This window comes from Mus caroli, chromosome 14, assembly GCF_900094665.2.
Source record: "Mus caroli chromosome 14, CAROLI_EIJ_v1.1, whole genome shotgun sequence".
Classification (NCBI taxonomy): Eukaryota; Metazoa; Chordata; class Mammalia; order Rodentia; family Muridae; genus Mus; species Mus caroli.
Genome location: NC_034583.1, coordinates 57,082,928 through 57,099,038, shown reverse-complemented (window position 1 = coordinate 57,099,038; position 16,111 = coordinate 57,082,928). Strand labels below are relative to the sequence as shown.

General features: G+C 49.3%; 1 protein-coding gene across 1 annotated transcript in view; it reads left to right on the top strand.

Annotated features, from left to right (window-relative positions):
- The first annotated feature begins 1,142 nt into the window (after window positions 1-1,142).
- The window catches only part of Scara3 (scavenger receptor class A member 3), a 32,864-nt gene continuing 17,895 nt past the window's right edge, over window positions 1,143-16,111 (top strand). The window contains exons 1-2 of the mRNA XM_021181983.2: window positions 1,143-1,394; window positions 14,859-14,957. Coding sequence (XP_021037642.1) covers window positions 1,388-1,394; window positions 14,859-14,957 — 106 coding nt within the window. The 5' untranslated portion in view covers window positions 1,143-1,387. The remainder of the gene's footprint in view (window positions 1,395-14,858; window positions 14,958-16,111) is intronic.

The window sequence follows — 16,111 nt, the reverse complement described above, 5'->3', positions numbered from 1 at the left end:
AAAGAAAAGAAAAGAAAAGAAAAGAAAAGAAAAGAAAAGAAAAGAAAAGCTCACACCCCCCATCCAGCCCCACCAAGAATGAGAGTAAGCTGAGGGAACTACCCCAAAACATGTTGGACCAAGAGGTCATTTACCTAACACAATTTCTCCCCGTGTCAGGGATGCCCAGGTGGTGGTCAGGGGGGTGGGGGGATGGGGGGATGGGGATAGGGAGTGTGAGGAATAGGGGGGTGGGTACCAGCTCTCCTCTGCCAGTTGGCTTCCTCAGTGTTGATGTTGATGTTACCACCATGTCCAGTCTCCATCTTCAGCCAGGAGACCAGTCTGGGTTGTCCTCCCTCTGGAGGTCCTGACCTTTGCCATCATAATGTCCACCACATCTCGGTGCTGTTGCTTAATTGATGGCTTTCTGGTCCTTACTGACAAGTGTTCCTCACCTTCTCCCAGAACTTGGGGAAGGATCTGGAAGTTGGGAGGTGACCAACCAACCGACCGCTGAATGTGTGATTAGCATATGCTCACTTAATGCAAAATGGCGCACCAAGGGGTTTTTATGACAAGAGTCAACTTCAAGTCTGAGGCGGCTTTCCCTCTAGTGTCCTTTATACCATTCCCTCTAGTGTCCTTTACACCATTGGCCCAGCCACATGTAGCAGGATTTGGGAGTGCTCAGGGCCCAGTTCTCCTTTGCAGATAAGAAATTCAACATTACTGAACTTGGCAGTGGCAGAACCATAGCAAACAAGCCCTGTCAACTAGAGTCGACCAGGTTAAGAGGAGGCTTGCAGTGCAGAGGTGTACGGATGTGGAGAGTACAGACCAGAGCAAAACCAACAGTTGGCAGAAGGCTGATGCCCAAGAATTCTTGCTCCTCCCGGTCTCTCTGCTTTATAGTTGGGCAAAGGAACTATACAGGACTGAAATCCAGGGTCCCGGTCCCCGCCCACCACAACTGTAACCCCCGGGGTGGAGAACCCTCCCGCGCACCCAGCCCCATGCATCTAGGGGCACAAAGGGCCCTGGCAGCGGCAGTTTTGAAAATATCAAGGAAGTTGATCTGGGCCGGGGCCCAAGCGGTGACGACGAGGGAGGGCGGGAGGCGGAGGGAGGGATGCGCGCGAGGCCAGGACTGCGAGGCGCGGGGCAACACAGCTCGCCGGGCTCCGGCGGGCAGCGTGGCGTCCCCAGCCTGCGACCCCCGGGATCCTTCTCCTGCTTCGCCGCCCGAGCAGCGGCACAGCGCCGCATGTGTCCCCACGCAAGCCTCAGACCCGCGGGCCGCACCTAGGGGCGGCGGTCGGTGCCTGGGGAGGACCCCGGCTTCCCGCTCCATCCAAGGCTACTCGAGCGCCGCGGGGGCCCTGCAGAGGCCCGCGCAGAAGGGACCATGAAAGGTAAGCAGACTCCCTGGGAGCATAGAGAACATCCATTCTTCCTCCCAAGACACGGGCCGGGCCAGGGCACCCTGATGCCTGGGGCTGCAGGAGGGCTGAAAGTCCCCATAATAGATATTACAGGTCAGGGCCCCTGACTTTTTTTTTAAACTATCCTTCAGGAGATAGTGAGGAGGGATGGGGTAGGGTCGGAAGGGGACAGGAAGAGCCCTAAGTCTGGAGAAAGAGAGGAAGGGTGAACCATCACACAGGGCCCTTGCAGCGCTGGCCTCACCGCCATTGCTCTCCCACCCCTTAAAACAAATTTAAAGTTCAGAGAAGATTCGGATCCAGTTCCCCAGTGAGCACAGAAGGATGCTTGGTGTGGATCGCAGCTGAGGTCCCATCCCAGAGGCTCCTGCAGACTCTACCCAGGTGTAAGCTGCATCTCTTACCAACTTGTCCGCTTCCCTCACTATCATACCAGTCAGAGCCCCACTATCTGACACTCCCTGACCTCTGACTTGAGGACAGAGCAACTGAGCAAGCCTTGAGGGCCAAAAAGATGTGGAATGGAAATAAAAACCCTTCTTGGTTCCAAGCTGTTCCTCCCGGGTACCTGGAAGGGAGAGCTCCCTTCCAGGTCATGAGGTTTGGGGTACTCGCTCTGGTGCCTTTTGGTAACTCTCCCCTAGCAGCCGAAGGAGAATTTCCACCACCTCTAACTTCCTCAGAGGGCCGGTGGGATGGTGTTCAGGGCTCCAAAGCTATACTTTCAGGGGGAGTCGGGGTTGATGAAAAGTGACAGTTGTGACAGGAGATCAGGCCCCGTTTGTCAAGCCTGCTTCAACTGGAGCATGGTGGTTCGTCTCTCTGGTGTCCAAGGATTGGGTGTTCAAGAGGAAAGGGCCTGGCAGACAAAGCTCTGACTGGTCCCATGTGCCAATCGTTCAGTACTCCCACAGGACCCACACTTGGTCCTGTGATGGTGCCACTGATGGAATCTTGAAATGCATAATGTTTTAAACAAGGACTCTCCCCGTCCTCCTCTTTCATTTTGCATCGAGTCCCAGGAATTCTGCAGCTAGTAAAATAGAATAGCAACCTGTTACCACTCATTGCCAGCTCAAGGGTCTAGAGCCCTGGCTCTGTCCTCCGGTCCAGAAGAGACTGATGTTTTTCTGTTTCCTTCCCTCTGGCCTCTGGCACCTTCTGCCCATGCTATCCCATGGCCTCGAAGGGTCTAAGGTTGACCAGGGGTTCAGGAGCAGTTATAACCAGCCCTGGGGTGTCCCCATGGCAGATGAGGAGAAGCCTTGCCCATGGGCCCCTGTTTCTAGCTGCTTCATCACTGAATCTCTCTCCCCTTATCTGTAGCCCCGGGACAGGCTCTTTTCTGAAACTACCGAGGACACATATGACTGTAGTCCACAGGGCCACAGGCTGCCCTGAACCTTGCAGATGACGCTAAGATGCTACACTTTTCAGAGTGCTTTGACCCATCTCACTACAGATAAGATAAGAGGCAGAGGTGGGGCTGAAAGCCTGTGTGGGGACCAGAGCTAGTGCGGATGGGCATGTCTTAGGTCCCCAGGACAGAACTGAGGCAATCAGGACTCCTGACTTCTCCCATCTTCCTGCTTCCCCCAGACTCCAGGAAAACTTCCCTCCACAAACCTCAGGGTAGTTCTTCAGAAACCCCCAATGATTTCCTGTGACACCCCAGGGCCTCAAGGGGTGGCAGAGCTGCCAAGGGAGAAAATGATTGGTTCCCAGCATGCCCCTCTCCGCAGCAGCCAGAAAGGGCTGACACCATCTCCTATGATGGGAAAGGTCAGGGTAGATTGAAAAAGCAAATATTTGGCCTCTGGGATCTTCAGAGTGGAGCTTTTTCTCACTGGAGTATGAAAGGCATGGTGGCCCCTCAGCCCCTAGGGGGAGGGGACACACTTTCCAAAGAGGCCTGTCCCTAAGGGAGGCTGGGTTTTCTGGCTCCTCCAAGGCCCCACCAATCTTCCAATTACATCTGCTGGCAAAAAAATCCACAGTCCCCCGCTCAAAGCTAACAGTGATGTGATGTTTTGTGGAGAGAGGGAACGATGAGGAGTATAGAATTTAAACCAGAAGACAGACTGACAGCACTCCAGTGTCAGGTCCCTGCTCTGGCCGCCCAGAGATGTTTCTGCTGAGGGTGGATGGGGAGGTGGGGTTCCTGCCTGACAGTGGCTGGCCGGGCCTCCCAGCCAGCCATGTCTTTTTATGTAAGCTGGCACCTGGCCTCTGTGACACATAAGCCTAAGAGCAAACAGCTGCCACCAGTCTCTTGGTGACAAGCCCACCTCAGAGTTTCCCACTGACTTGTGAGCCATTAACAGCCACCTGTGACAGGGCTTGAAAGGAAAGCTCTCCCAGAGCCTCCAGAAGTAGCCTGGCTGGCAATAACAGTGAAAACAAGATGCCAAATCTGCAACCCACATGAGTCCACCAGTTCTGGTTCTGTCATTTCCATCTCTGGGTCCCCGTGCTCCTCACTAGTGCTCCCTGAGGATGGGGAGCTCTGGGCCCCAGTACCACTTGGTGAGCAGAAGTGATATGGTGGGTGGCGGTGGGAAGCTTGTGTTTGGTGTGCATCTTTGCCCCTCAGAGCCAGGCTCCACCCTCTCCGCAGTACTAGAGGAGCAAGCCAGTACCCAAAACTGAGAGAGGATCCTGAGCAAGCCAGTACCCAAAACTGAGAGAGGATCCTGAAACACAGAGCAAGGGCAGGCAGGGAGGAAAGAAGGCTGCAAGAGAGACAGTTCAGCAGTTAAGAATGATGGCTTCTCGTCCAGAGCACCGGGGTTTGATTCCTAGCACCCACGTGGTGACTCTGTAACTCTGTAACTCCAGCTCAGATTTGATGCCCTCTTCTGTTCTCTGCATGCACCAAGCACACACATGGTGAACAGTCCCACATGTGGGCTGCTTTGCCTACATGTATAAAATAAAAATAAATTAGTCAAACAAAAACACAGTCCTGTGATTGACATTTGATTTTGGCCCAAAGGCTGAGAACCGATCTGCCTTGGTAAAGAAAAGCTTGCCTTGGCAAAGGTTGTTTCTTCGTGAGGCAGCAGGCTACGCCCTCCATCCCCAGAACTCTGGGCTCAGAAAGGAGACTGGGGTCAAAAGCAAGGAGCTAACTGCTCAAAGGTGAAAAGAGCCATCAACTGATTCAGGAGCCACACAGATCAGCTCCAAACCGTCACGGGTTGTTGCCCTGCTGTCCATCTGGAGTAACTTTAAGGCTAAAAGACTCACATCTCTGAGCTAATTTGTGAAAGAGGAAAAAAGCATACTGCTTTGTAATGGGCGCTGGTGGATAGCTTGGCAGTCTCCATGGACACACAGCTGGCCTGGGTGTTAGAATTGGCATCCGGGGTGGTCTGACGGGCTCTGAACTTTTGCAAACACTCTCATCTGCATTCAATTATGTTGTGCCCTGTGTGTGTGTGTGTGTGTGTGCATATATGTTTGTGTGTGTATTTGTGTGTGCATATGTATATGTGTGTGTTGTATGTGTGTGCATGTGTGTATGTATGTGTTGTGTGTATATGTGTGTTTGTGTGTGTATGTGCATGTGTGTATGTATGTGCTGTGTGTGTGCATTGTGTATGTTGTGTGTGTATGTGTATTGTATGTATATATGTATATGTGTGTGTTGTATTTACATGTGTTTATGTTGTGTTGTGTGTATGTGTATTATATGTATATATGTGTGTGTATGTGTGCATGTGTGTGTTTTGTGCATGTGTGAGTATTGTGTGTGTATGTGTGTATATATGTCTGTATTGTGTGCTTCTGTGTATGTGTGTGAATGTGTGCATGTGTATATATGTTTATGTGTGTATGCATGTGTGTATGTCTGTACGTGTGTATCTGTGTGATGTGTCTATGTGTATGTGAGGTCATCACAGTCTAGCACTGACCGGCCTCACCACTGCACTCCACAGCCTCAGTCTCCTCATCCAATAGCCTGGATGATGCTGCAGAGAGGTATCAGAATACAGGGTTTCAGAAGCATTTCTCTCTGTCCATTCCCTGACACTCAAGAGAGCTCGCAATATGTGTTTATTGTATGTGTATTAACCTTCAGCACACACTGGGCTGAGGGCTTTTAAATCAAGAATCACACCATGGTATCCTCAGAACCAAGCCCAAGAGCTGATAAAAATGGATGCTTCCATTTAGTGACCATGTGTTGGCCCAATGTTAGACGTCAGGGTAAGGCACATTTGGCACTCACTGGGTTCATCCTCTTACATCTTGATCATGTTGGGAAATCTCTACTTTTAGAGAGGAGAGGAATCAAGCTTATGATGTGGCCTCTAGGCACCACAGGCAAAGAAATAGGCATGGAGATGAGAGGAGGAAGTGGTGGAAGTAGGGGGATCAGTCGACTGTGAGGAGACCTGGCTGTGTTGTAATAATTTTACTGAGCTCAGCCACAGGCTCTAGCCTTTTATTACCCAACCAGAGACTATTGGGGAGCATTCTTTACAGCACATTGGTTAATACAATGTCCATGTCCGGGCTGCAACCTGATCTTGGGGCCCAGAACTCCACATCTGAATACAGAATGCACAAGACCAATCCCATTAGAGTTGCATTGAAGAGAATGAGGGGTGGCAAAATCTTCCACAGCACAGAGAAAACAGGCTGAGCACCAACAGCCTCCCCAGGAGAGAGCTATGGTCTCTCTGACCCTGTGCTAAGCTGATGGATGGGGTTGTGGGTGGGTGGAGAGCGGGTGTATAGGATTGGTGTGGTGGGGGTGGGGGGAAGCATAGTGACAGGGTGCAAAGAGAGAAGCTGGAGGCTGTTCATGCAGGAGGAATGGCAGTCATGCCCCGGAAAGCAGGCAGCTTGAGCTGTAGCCAGCCTGCAGCTTGAGACCTGCAGGTTTCAAACTAAGAAGCTTCAACCTCAGTGCTGCTCCATTCACAGGCATGGCAGAGTGTGAAGGAGTAACCTAGCCCAGTGTTGGTATTATTCAGATCGTCATTCTCCAACACGGGGCACCTCTGAGCCCCCACTCCATAGGAATAATCAATTCATGTTTTTCCAGATTGACCGGAAGTTCTGAGGTCAAGTCAGCCTGAGAAACACAAAATTAAACATTCATTTAAATGCCGCCCTTTTCCCCACTTTTTGAAATATTTGCTAAGAGCTTTCTCCCCACCCCCAACAAAGGATGTTTTGGAACCATGTTCTGTGGACACACTTTGTAAAAAGGATTTCTTGGAAGTTGGAAATTAGACCTGAGGGTGATGGGTGTTGGGATGTGGTAATAGATGAGAGCTGCGATTGAGTTTGGGAAAATAACACTACTCAGATTGGCTGCTACCTTAGTCTACGTCAGAGTGTGCCTCATGGTGGTCACCTCCTCCTTGCCACATATACAGCATCCCTGGCACACAGAGGGCACCGCCACTGTGTTACACACAAGCCAAGGGGGCTCTGAGAAGGACAGTGTAACAGAAAAGGCAGCAGGGACCTTGAGCAGTGAGAAATGGTAGCGTTTCACAGACCAGAGAGGCAACGAGAAAAGCGCAGTCTGCTGGCTCCCATTTCTCCAATCCCACTAAATTCATGGGGCTTCAGGGAGCAGAGGAGGAGCTGTTTGTGCTTGTGAGACAAGAGCTGCGGGGACAATAGACATGGCTGCAGTATGTTCTTCAAATAGAAGTGATGGCACCCATTGAGGAGCTGCTTAGAAATGGGGTAGACGTTTGGTGTTCTTGGAGGTTTGGAGTTAGGATAGGCTAGGTTAGGGTTAGGATCACTGAAAATCGTTGTCCACTGAAACGCCCGTCGTGGGTACCAAGAGAGGGGGAGTATATTGTTGAGAGGCAGGAAGACCTAAGATAAAGCAAGATGGAACTCACAACTTCTACAGTCACCAAGAATACAACGAGTGCTCACAGAGGGAGGAGGCAGGGACAGCCAGGGCACACATACTAGCAACTGATAACTGTGATGGTGACGGTCCAGAGTTGGCCGCAGGAGTGGAAAGGCTGTCAGTGCTAACATGCTGTGCTGAGTACGAGGATCTGAACAAGAGGCCTGGCTTCCTTGGAACTGAGAGGGACAGAAGATTCTCACCAGGCTTCAGAGGAACCCACAAAGCCACGGAGAGGGGCAGTAGCAGGAGGCTTTTGAAGAAAACAACCCTGAGACCTTAATTATAGCATTCCCCAACCTTAAACTATAGCTGTCCTGAAACTTTAAATATAGCGTTGGCTCCTGAGAAGGCTCTCCAGATCTTTCTTTCTTTTTTTTTTCCTGTCCCAATTGGCTGTTTGGAAAACCCACTATGAACTCGGCTGAAGATAATGATCACAATATGTCCCTTGGAGTGCTCAAAGAAAGACCTTTTATTCAGTTCCTCGAATCTCCCCCCTTCTGACTCCTGTCGAAGAATGCAGTCTCAAGAAGAGGAGGAGGAGGAGAAAGAAGAAGAGGGAAAGACGGAAGATGACTCAGTCACCCATTTCCTGGTCAGTGATGGTGGTTGAGTTAGCAGATGGTTAGCAAACTTGTTTTCTACCCACAGAAGGAAAGGTTGAACCAGACTCAACTCCAAGAAAGTCAGCATCTACAGCAACCAGGTGCCAAGACATGCACCCAGCAACCTAATGGTCTACCTGGCTCTTGTAAGCAAAAGCTTAAAAACAAGGAATCCCCTCCTCTCTGGCTTTCCTTCTGACACTTAAGTTGGAGATTACACCCTCAGGTACCAGCCGAACAGAGGCCCTTTCAACCTGCAGTGTTTGCTGTTACATTTTGAAGCTGGCTTGCAACGCTGGCCTTTAAAGGCTGTTTGATGGTTTTTCCTTTTTCCCAAGCATGTGGCCTGCAATGCGGGCCACATGAAGAGAAGCACCTGGCTAGTCTTCTCTAGCTAAAAGCACTCCCTGGTCACAGCTCAGAACCCTGTGGCCTCCGTACAAGGGAGACAGTGACTGGTCCCTAGAGCTTTGGATGCTTGCCCCTTCAGGATACCCAGGGCACCTTGCTGTCTCAAGTGTCCCTCAGAGGGGCTTCATGAAAACTTTAGGTCCAGACATGTCTTGTCTGATCCAGTGTCCTCTTCCAAGCCCAGGCCCAGAAATTCTAGATGCTGAAAGCAGCAAGAGGGGAAAGAGAAAGCACAGACAAACAGACCTGCAATGGAAGCTATTTCCTCCTAGAAGCTTAGCCTGCTCCAGACACCTTCGTCCAATCAGAACAAGGCTCTCCTTGCTGTTCCAGATGTCCAACGACTTTTACATTTTTACAGCAAGGTCACCCTAACTTTGGGCAAATCCAAAGTCCTAAATGTCACATATATTCATGTCCCCACCCCTGCCACTTGGCCCAAACAAGAATCCTTCCCGTTTAAAGAAAAGAATGTCTTATGCCGTGTGTGGCTAGCTCTGTGGAAGGGAAGGAAAGCCTCACCTGAACTCTGCTGCCTCCCTCGTCCCTCCTCCCCACCTTCCATTTCTTGGTAGTTCAAGCCTCAACTGCCCCTATTCCCACCCCCAATGTGTCTCTGTTGCCTTAAGCTCTTGCAAACCCCGTGTGTCAACACTCCCTTGGCCATAGACAATACCAAGAATAAAACAGATGGAAACCATATTTTAAATGATTGTTCTTCATTTGTTTTTCAGTGAAAATGAGCTTGTGGCTAAAACATCAGAAAACATTCAGGCCTTCACCAAAAGTCCACAAGCTACCTTTACTGGCATCCACTGTAGCATCAGCCCTGGACTGACAGGAGCCCAGGGGAAGGTGGACTGACCTAAAGGAAGTGACACCTTGCTGGGAGTTCTGATGGGTAACCAGATGGCAGGCCTGGGTGGAAGGGTCCTGTCCCTGCTCTCCTGGTAACTCTGTAGATGGTGCATGTGTTCTGGGGTCTGACTCCAGACTCCTGGACACTAAGAAGCCATTACTACTACCCTTGGGTCCTTGTAATGGGATAGTAGTGACTCTGACTTGTAAGCCCCGTTCTGAGAGCTGTATCCCCAACACTGAGTCACCATGCCCCATGAGGCTAGGACAATGGGGAGATGAAGGAGAACTCTTCCCCTGCCCCAGGGGAGCCTGTCTGCCTCAGCACCAGGGCTGTGTCCTGGTCCCCATCTAATTCCCATCCATCTCCTCACAGGGCTAAACACTCACTCCCAGCTTTGCTCACTCTGTTCATATGTTCATCTGGTCTCCAACCAGAACCAAGCTCAATGAGACATAAACACATCGACTTTGTACTTAACAAAAAGCTTGGCTTGAGGGAGCCCCACAAATGCTTTGGATTATGTTCTCATTAAAGTGAGAGAGGCTAACGTGGCAAGCTGCCGAGGCGTTCCAGATACAGGCCAATCAGAGTCCCCCAGGGCAAGACTCTACACCGGACAGCAGGAAGTCAGGGGATTAGGAAAAAGAGAAACTCTCTTTGGGGACTGGAGAGGACTATGAGGTACAGAACTGAGATGTCATCAAGGGGAAGAGGGCCAACACTCAGGAACCACTGGTCTAAAGAGGACTAGGCTTTGGGCAGGCAGTTGTCCTTCCCCTCCCTGGGCCAGGTCTTGCAGCTCTGGAAAGTGCTGGTCCTTATTGACTCCCTTTGTTAATGACAAGCAATTTAAGGGGCTCTCACCAGGGGAGCAAGGGTGTGGCAAAACAGCTATGGGAGGGGTATTTGCTGAAGGCTGGTGTCAGCCAGGCTTCATTTAAATCATTCCAGATTCCTTGCAAAGGCTATAAACAGTGGAGTGATGAAATTGCCTTTGGAGCCAAAACAGGGAGGAGGCCTTATCCCGAGGGAGGGCAGAGAAGCCACTAAAGAGTGGGGAGAAATGAAGAGCATGGACAGGAAGGAAGGGATATCTCTCTGAGGGGCTCAACTGATGCCCGAGGATCAGAGCAGCCCCATCATGCAGTGTTCTGCAGAGCTCCTGGGGATGGCCATTCCTAGCTAGCTGCCGAGGTTTCTGTTTAGACAAGCACAGAACGGTCCAAAGAATCCTAGTTCACCTAGCCTGAAGCTTTGGGGAAAGAGATCATCACTCTGTAAAGTGCCCTGGCAAAGCAATCCTTGTAAACAGCTGGCAGATTGATGGAAGGATTGCAGACTGAGTTGCAAAGCAAGGTTGGAAAGGTTGATAATTGATAAGCATGTAAAAAGATGTGCTGCCCGTCAAGGGGTTCCTGTTCCCCTTTCCCACAGACAGACAGACAGACAGACAGACACACACACACACACACACACACACACACACACACACACATTTCCCCATCCATCTGTCAAATCCCGAGACCAATTTCTTACACCATATCCTTCTCAGGCTACTTTTATGGATCCATCAGGACAATGGAGGTAGGAGTGCTTTTAAGCCCCAATATTTTCTCATCTTCAGCCTCTCTCAACTCAGACTTCCCCTGGAGGTCAGACTCTGAGTCCTAAAATCCTTAGATTTGTGTTCAGGTGTAGCTGGAGAACCACTTACCAGAAAGCATAATGAAAACTCATGGAAAGATTTCAAAGCATTCTTCCCTGAGCCAGCCACTGTGCCAGTCATGGCATCTGACCCTAGAACTTAAGCTCTGGGCATGAGAGCTGGCTGCTGAGTTCCACAGAGGTGAATCCATGTCCCTGGAGCACACACATTAAGGACCATGCTCCAGTGTCAGTGGACCTGTGGCAGACCTGAGAGCTAAGCAGGGAAGCTTTATGGCAGCCATGAGGACCTTCCTCAGCTCCTTCCCCGATGAGCCCACTCAAGGTTGCCACTGCTTCTCAAGTGTTCTTGACCACTGTCTTTGGTTTTTTGGGTTTGTTTTGTTTTGTTTTGTTTTTCCTGTTGCTGTGACAAATACTGACAAAAGCAACTTCAGAGAGAAAGTCTTTCTTTTGGCTCCCCGTTAGTTAGAGGTACAATCCTTTGTGGTGAGGAAGTCCAGCCAGTGTGAGCTCAAATCAGCTGGCCACACCCATCAGCAGACAGTCATGAATGCTTGCTGCTGCTCAGCTCTCTTTCTCCACATATACATTCCAGAATCCCAGCCTAGGGAATGATGCCACCCACCACAGACGGGTCTTCCCACCTCAGCTATTTCTAATCAAGAGACTGCTCCCTAGACGTGCCCAGAGGTCCATGCCCCAGTGATTGTAGATTCTGCTAAGTTGACATTGAACATTCACCATCTCATTTTCCCAGTTGATCACAGAGGATGCAAGGCAACATTTGGGACATGAGGTCAAAGGGGCCAATGGTGTGCACAACCTGAGAGGGCTGTTGGTCATTGTCACAGCCCTGATGGTTCTGCCTGCTCAGTCAAGTGCCTGTCCCTTCTTCCTCTCCCTTTTCCCCTGATCTGTAGTTACAGAAGAAATACCTCTTAGAACTGTGGAGGGCTTTTGTTCCTCCCTCCCAATGGTAATATGTGGGCCAGGGAAGGAAGATTTTTGAGTCCAAAGCTTGGCTTCTCCACTTGTATTGTGTGTGCTGTTAGTACATTCTTAAATGTCTTTGGCCCACAGTCGATTTGACCATAAAAGTGATACTTGAGGTTGTAAAATTTATACGATTGTCAAGATGATTGCCTTGAGGCCAGACCCAACACTTCGGCCACGTTTCAAAAATGAAACAATGGAAGAAAACAAAGGAGTGGCTGCTTCCAACACGTTTTGGGGGGGGGGGGGGCTTTAAACTTTAGTAAAAGGTAAATGACAAACATTCTACCAAATGCCTAGGTGGAGTTGAAAGAAAACAGAAATTTCCAGGGACCAAGCAAAACAAGCCCCAAAGAAGAAGAGTTCTTGGTGGAGGAGCAAGAGGAGGAGGACAGGGAGAGGGAAATGGGGGTGGCATTTAAACTGGGAGCTCAAGCCAAGGGGGACACAAATACAGGACCAAGTGACAGTATCCTGGGCATGGAGTCTTCAGTGTGTACAATAATGGGAACATGTGACCGTGAGTCCTACAAGGGACAGCTAGGTCACTGCTTTCACAACAAAGTCTGGACCACAGAAGCTGTCCCTCCTCGGCACTGCTGTCACTCTGTCTCACTTTGGGACAGTCCAAGACCTTTCTGATTGGTCACAGCACTCACTCTGATTGGTTGGTGCCTGGTCATACCTGTCAGGAAAGATTCTAACTTGTATCCTAGCTGGTTCCTCTAAAAATGGGGAAGGAGAGGAACAAGAGGCTAAGGAAAAAGGGCCGTTGGACTGACAGCTGACCAGAGAACACAGCATCTCCAGAATGCAGGGTCTCCAGGGGCGTGTGTGTGTGTGTGTGTGTTAGGATAGAACCAGGGTCTCATATATGGTAAGCACTTTCTTTAGTCCAATGTCCCTCTCCACAATAAGCCTTTCACCAACAATTTTTCAGCGTACAAGAAAAAATATAGAGATAATTTGAGTTAACCTCATAAAACATTTGTCTTTATAATGAGCCTCATTGGGATGTGCCAGTACATGCTGTGTAGTTAAAAGTATGGTTTTAATATCCTTCTTTGATGATAATTTGTTAATTATCTTATCATTAAAATATCCTTATGGTCTAACCAAGTAAGTTCATTTGTAGGGACTGTATAAAGAAAATTATTTTATGTTGGGGTGGGGAGAACTAAGTTTCTTTTCAACCATTTGATCTGTAGCTTCAGATGCCATTGAAATAATATCTATGGCTTGGGGCTGGAGAGATGGCTTAGCAGTTAAGAGCACGTGCTGCTCCTCCAGAGGATCGGAGTTAAATTCCCAACCCTCTTTTCAGATGTCTCACAACTGGCTCCAGCTCCAGCTCCAGGGGAATCCAACGCCCTCCTATGGCCTCTGTGGGCATTGCACTCACATACACATACCCCACACAGGCGCACACACATAATTAAAAATAAAATATTTTAATGGCATATCTGACTGTGGTTAAGACACATAAGCAGCTTCTATTGAGAAGCCCACAGTCACACTTGGATAAACTCTGCTCTTCCTGAGGGTCTCTCTATTGATGTCCAGACTTAAACCTAGGGTAAAAATCTCATTTTAGCAAACTCTAATTCCTCATTAAAAAAATAATAATAACAAAAGAAAGTCTATCCTAGCTATGACATGCATGTACGTGCACACACACACACCTGCATACCAAAGAATAAAATCATTTAAATTTAAATATGTAAATAAAGCTTTTTAAAACAAAGATGCTTCTTCTAGAAAGTTTAGCTTCCATCCTTGGCTTTGTCCCCATTTCCCAGAGCAAAGTAAGTTCTCGTTGGCTCAATGGCTTGCTCTGCCTCTTTATTTATAAATTAATTAATTAATTGATTTGCACCTCAACTGCTGATTTTCATTCCTCCTCTTCTCCCTGACCCTCCTCCCACCTCCCCTTCCCCATTCAATCCTCCCCATTTTCTCTTCAGCAAAGTGCAGCCCTCCTACCCCCATGGATATCAACCAGCCATGGCCTATCAATAAGTCTAGGTGGATTGTCTTCTATTAAGATTAGACAAGGCAACCCAGAGGGAGGAAAGGTCTCAAAGGCAGGTTAGCAAAGTCAGAGACACCCCTGCTCCTGATGTTAGGAGTCCCACAAGAAGACCAAGCTACACACTTTAACAGTGCAGAGGGCCTACATCAGTCCCATGCAGGCTCCCTGGTTGGTGGTTCAGTCTCTGTGAACCCCAATGGACTCAGGTTACTTGGTTCTCCATCTAATGTTTGGCTGTGGGTCTCTTCATCTGTTTCCATCAGGTGCTGGAGTCTTTCTGATGACAACTGGGCTCTGCCTCTTTATTAAAGCACCCTCCTCATTGTTACCCCAGGAAGAAGAGATGGAAGGGGAGGGGAGGGAGAACAGTTCTCTCAATAACAAGACACATCATTTTAGGTCTTATCTAGGGATCACCTGGCCCTCTCCTCCATGCTTCCTTGGACACCTCGGTGGAACTCCAGTGACACGGAGGAGGCAGGATGTGTTCATTCTCTGTCTGCCCACCTCTGGATTCCTGCTTCCTCCTTCCCAGCTGGGCTGCACACAGTCCTGGAGCCCATGCAGTACCAGTTTCAGGGTTGTAGCTGAAGCAGGGAAGTTCTGCTTCTGCTCCATGTGCTGGACCAATCAACACATCCTTATGTCTCTTTGTCCACCCACCCCAGGGGTCTGAGCAAAGTGCTGACTAGCCTGTGTGTCTTCCTAGCTTGTGGGAGATGGGCACATCTTTTATCAGATGGGTGGGATATCTCAATAACTTATCCTTCTAAATCTTACCTCTACCTCCCCCTACACACACACCCTGTTTTTCAGCTTATATCAGGTCACCTGGGGTTCAGGTAGAGTGAATTGGACCTAAGAACTATGTGGACATGGGATGTGAATCTTGATATCAGATGGAAAGCTGGAAATGGAAGGGTGTGGCTTCAGGATAAAGTGGGGTCTGACCCAACTGGTTCCATTGCAGTGAGATCAGCTGGCAGTGACAGGGATGTACTGTGTGTTACTGAAGAGGACCTGGCTGGTGAAGACGAGGACATGCCATCCTTCCCATGCACCCAAGAGGGTAAGTGTTAGGGACCCCCTATCTCCTGTGTGAGCCGAGAGTTCCTGCTGTTCATCTCTAGATGGATTAGCAGTGTGCCCAAATACATAGTTTCAGAATTCCTCCTCTCATTTTTGTACTGCTCCTTGGAGAGTGAATAGCAAAGCTGTGTAGACTGGGCTGTACAGTATGGATGAAACCAGCATTTGTCATAAGTGTCATGTGTCCCCTGGGCTTCACCCAAGCCCTGGCAGGAACCCATGCTATCTCTCCTAGCCACACACTATGCCCAAGGTCTGTCCTCTGTTTTGTTAATCATGCTGTTTGAGTTTCTGGTTGGACCACATGCTGTTTGAGTTTCTGGTTGGACCAGGGTGCTCTGTGGCATTTGGTATAGATTACAGCTTGTGTTCTTTACTTTGACTGGATGCTGTACTAGCGCAGGGGATACCCCAAGTAAGCCCTCAAAATTGTGAATTTAGTCTAGTGTGCTGCGTGGACCAGACACTAGGTTCTTAATTGCTGCTTGTACTCACCATTTGCAGCTATGTTGAGCTCATCTTGGGGCACATCCTACATTGTCAGTGGGCTCTGATCACCTCCCAGAGTTCAAGAAACACCTGCCCCCTCTTCCCTCCATGCAGCAACCTGACTGGTGGACTTTAACTCCTTGTTTGGTTTCCAGGAGAACTATAGCTTCTTTGCCCATTTTGAAAACTCCTTACCACCCTGATATAGCTGTCTCTTGTGAGGCTATGCCAGTGCCTGGCAAATACAGAAGTGGGTGCTCACAGTCATCTATTGGATGGAACACAGGGCCCCCAATGGAGGAGCTAGAGAAATCCCCAAGGAGCTGAAGGGGTCTGCAGCCCTATAGGAGGAACAACAATATGAACTAACCAGTACCCCCCAGAGCTCGTGTCTCTAGCTGAATATGTAGTAGAAGATGGCCTAGTCGGCCATCATTGGGAGGAGAGGACCTTGGTCTTGCAAAGATTATATACCCCAGTACAGGGGAATGCCAGGGCCAAGAAGCAGGAGTGGGTGGGTTGGGGAGCAGGGCAGGGGGAGGGTATAGGGGGACTTTTGGGATAGCTTTTGAAATGTTAATAAAGAAAATATGTAATAAAAGGAAAGGAAAGAAGAGAAGAGGAGAGGAGAGGAGAGGAGAGGAG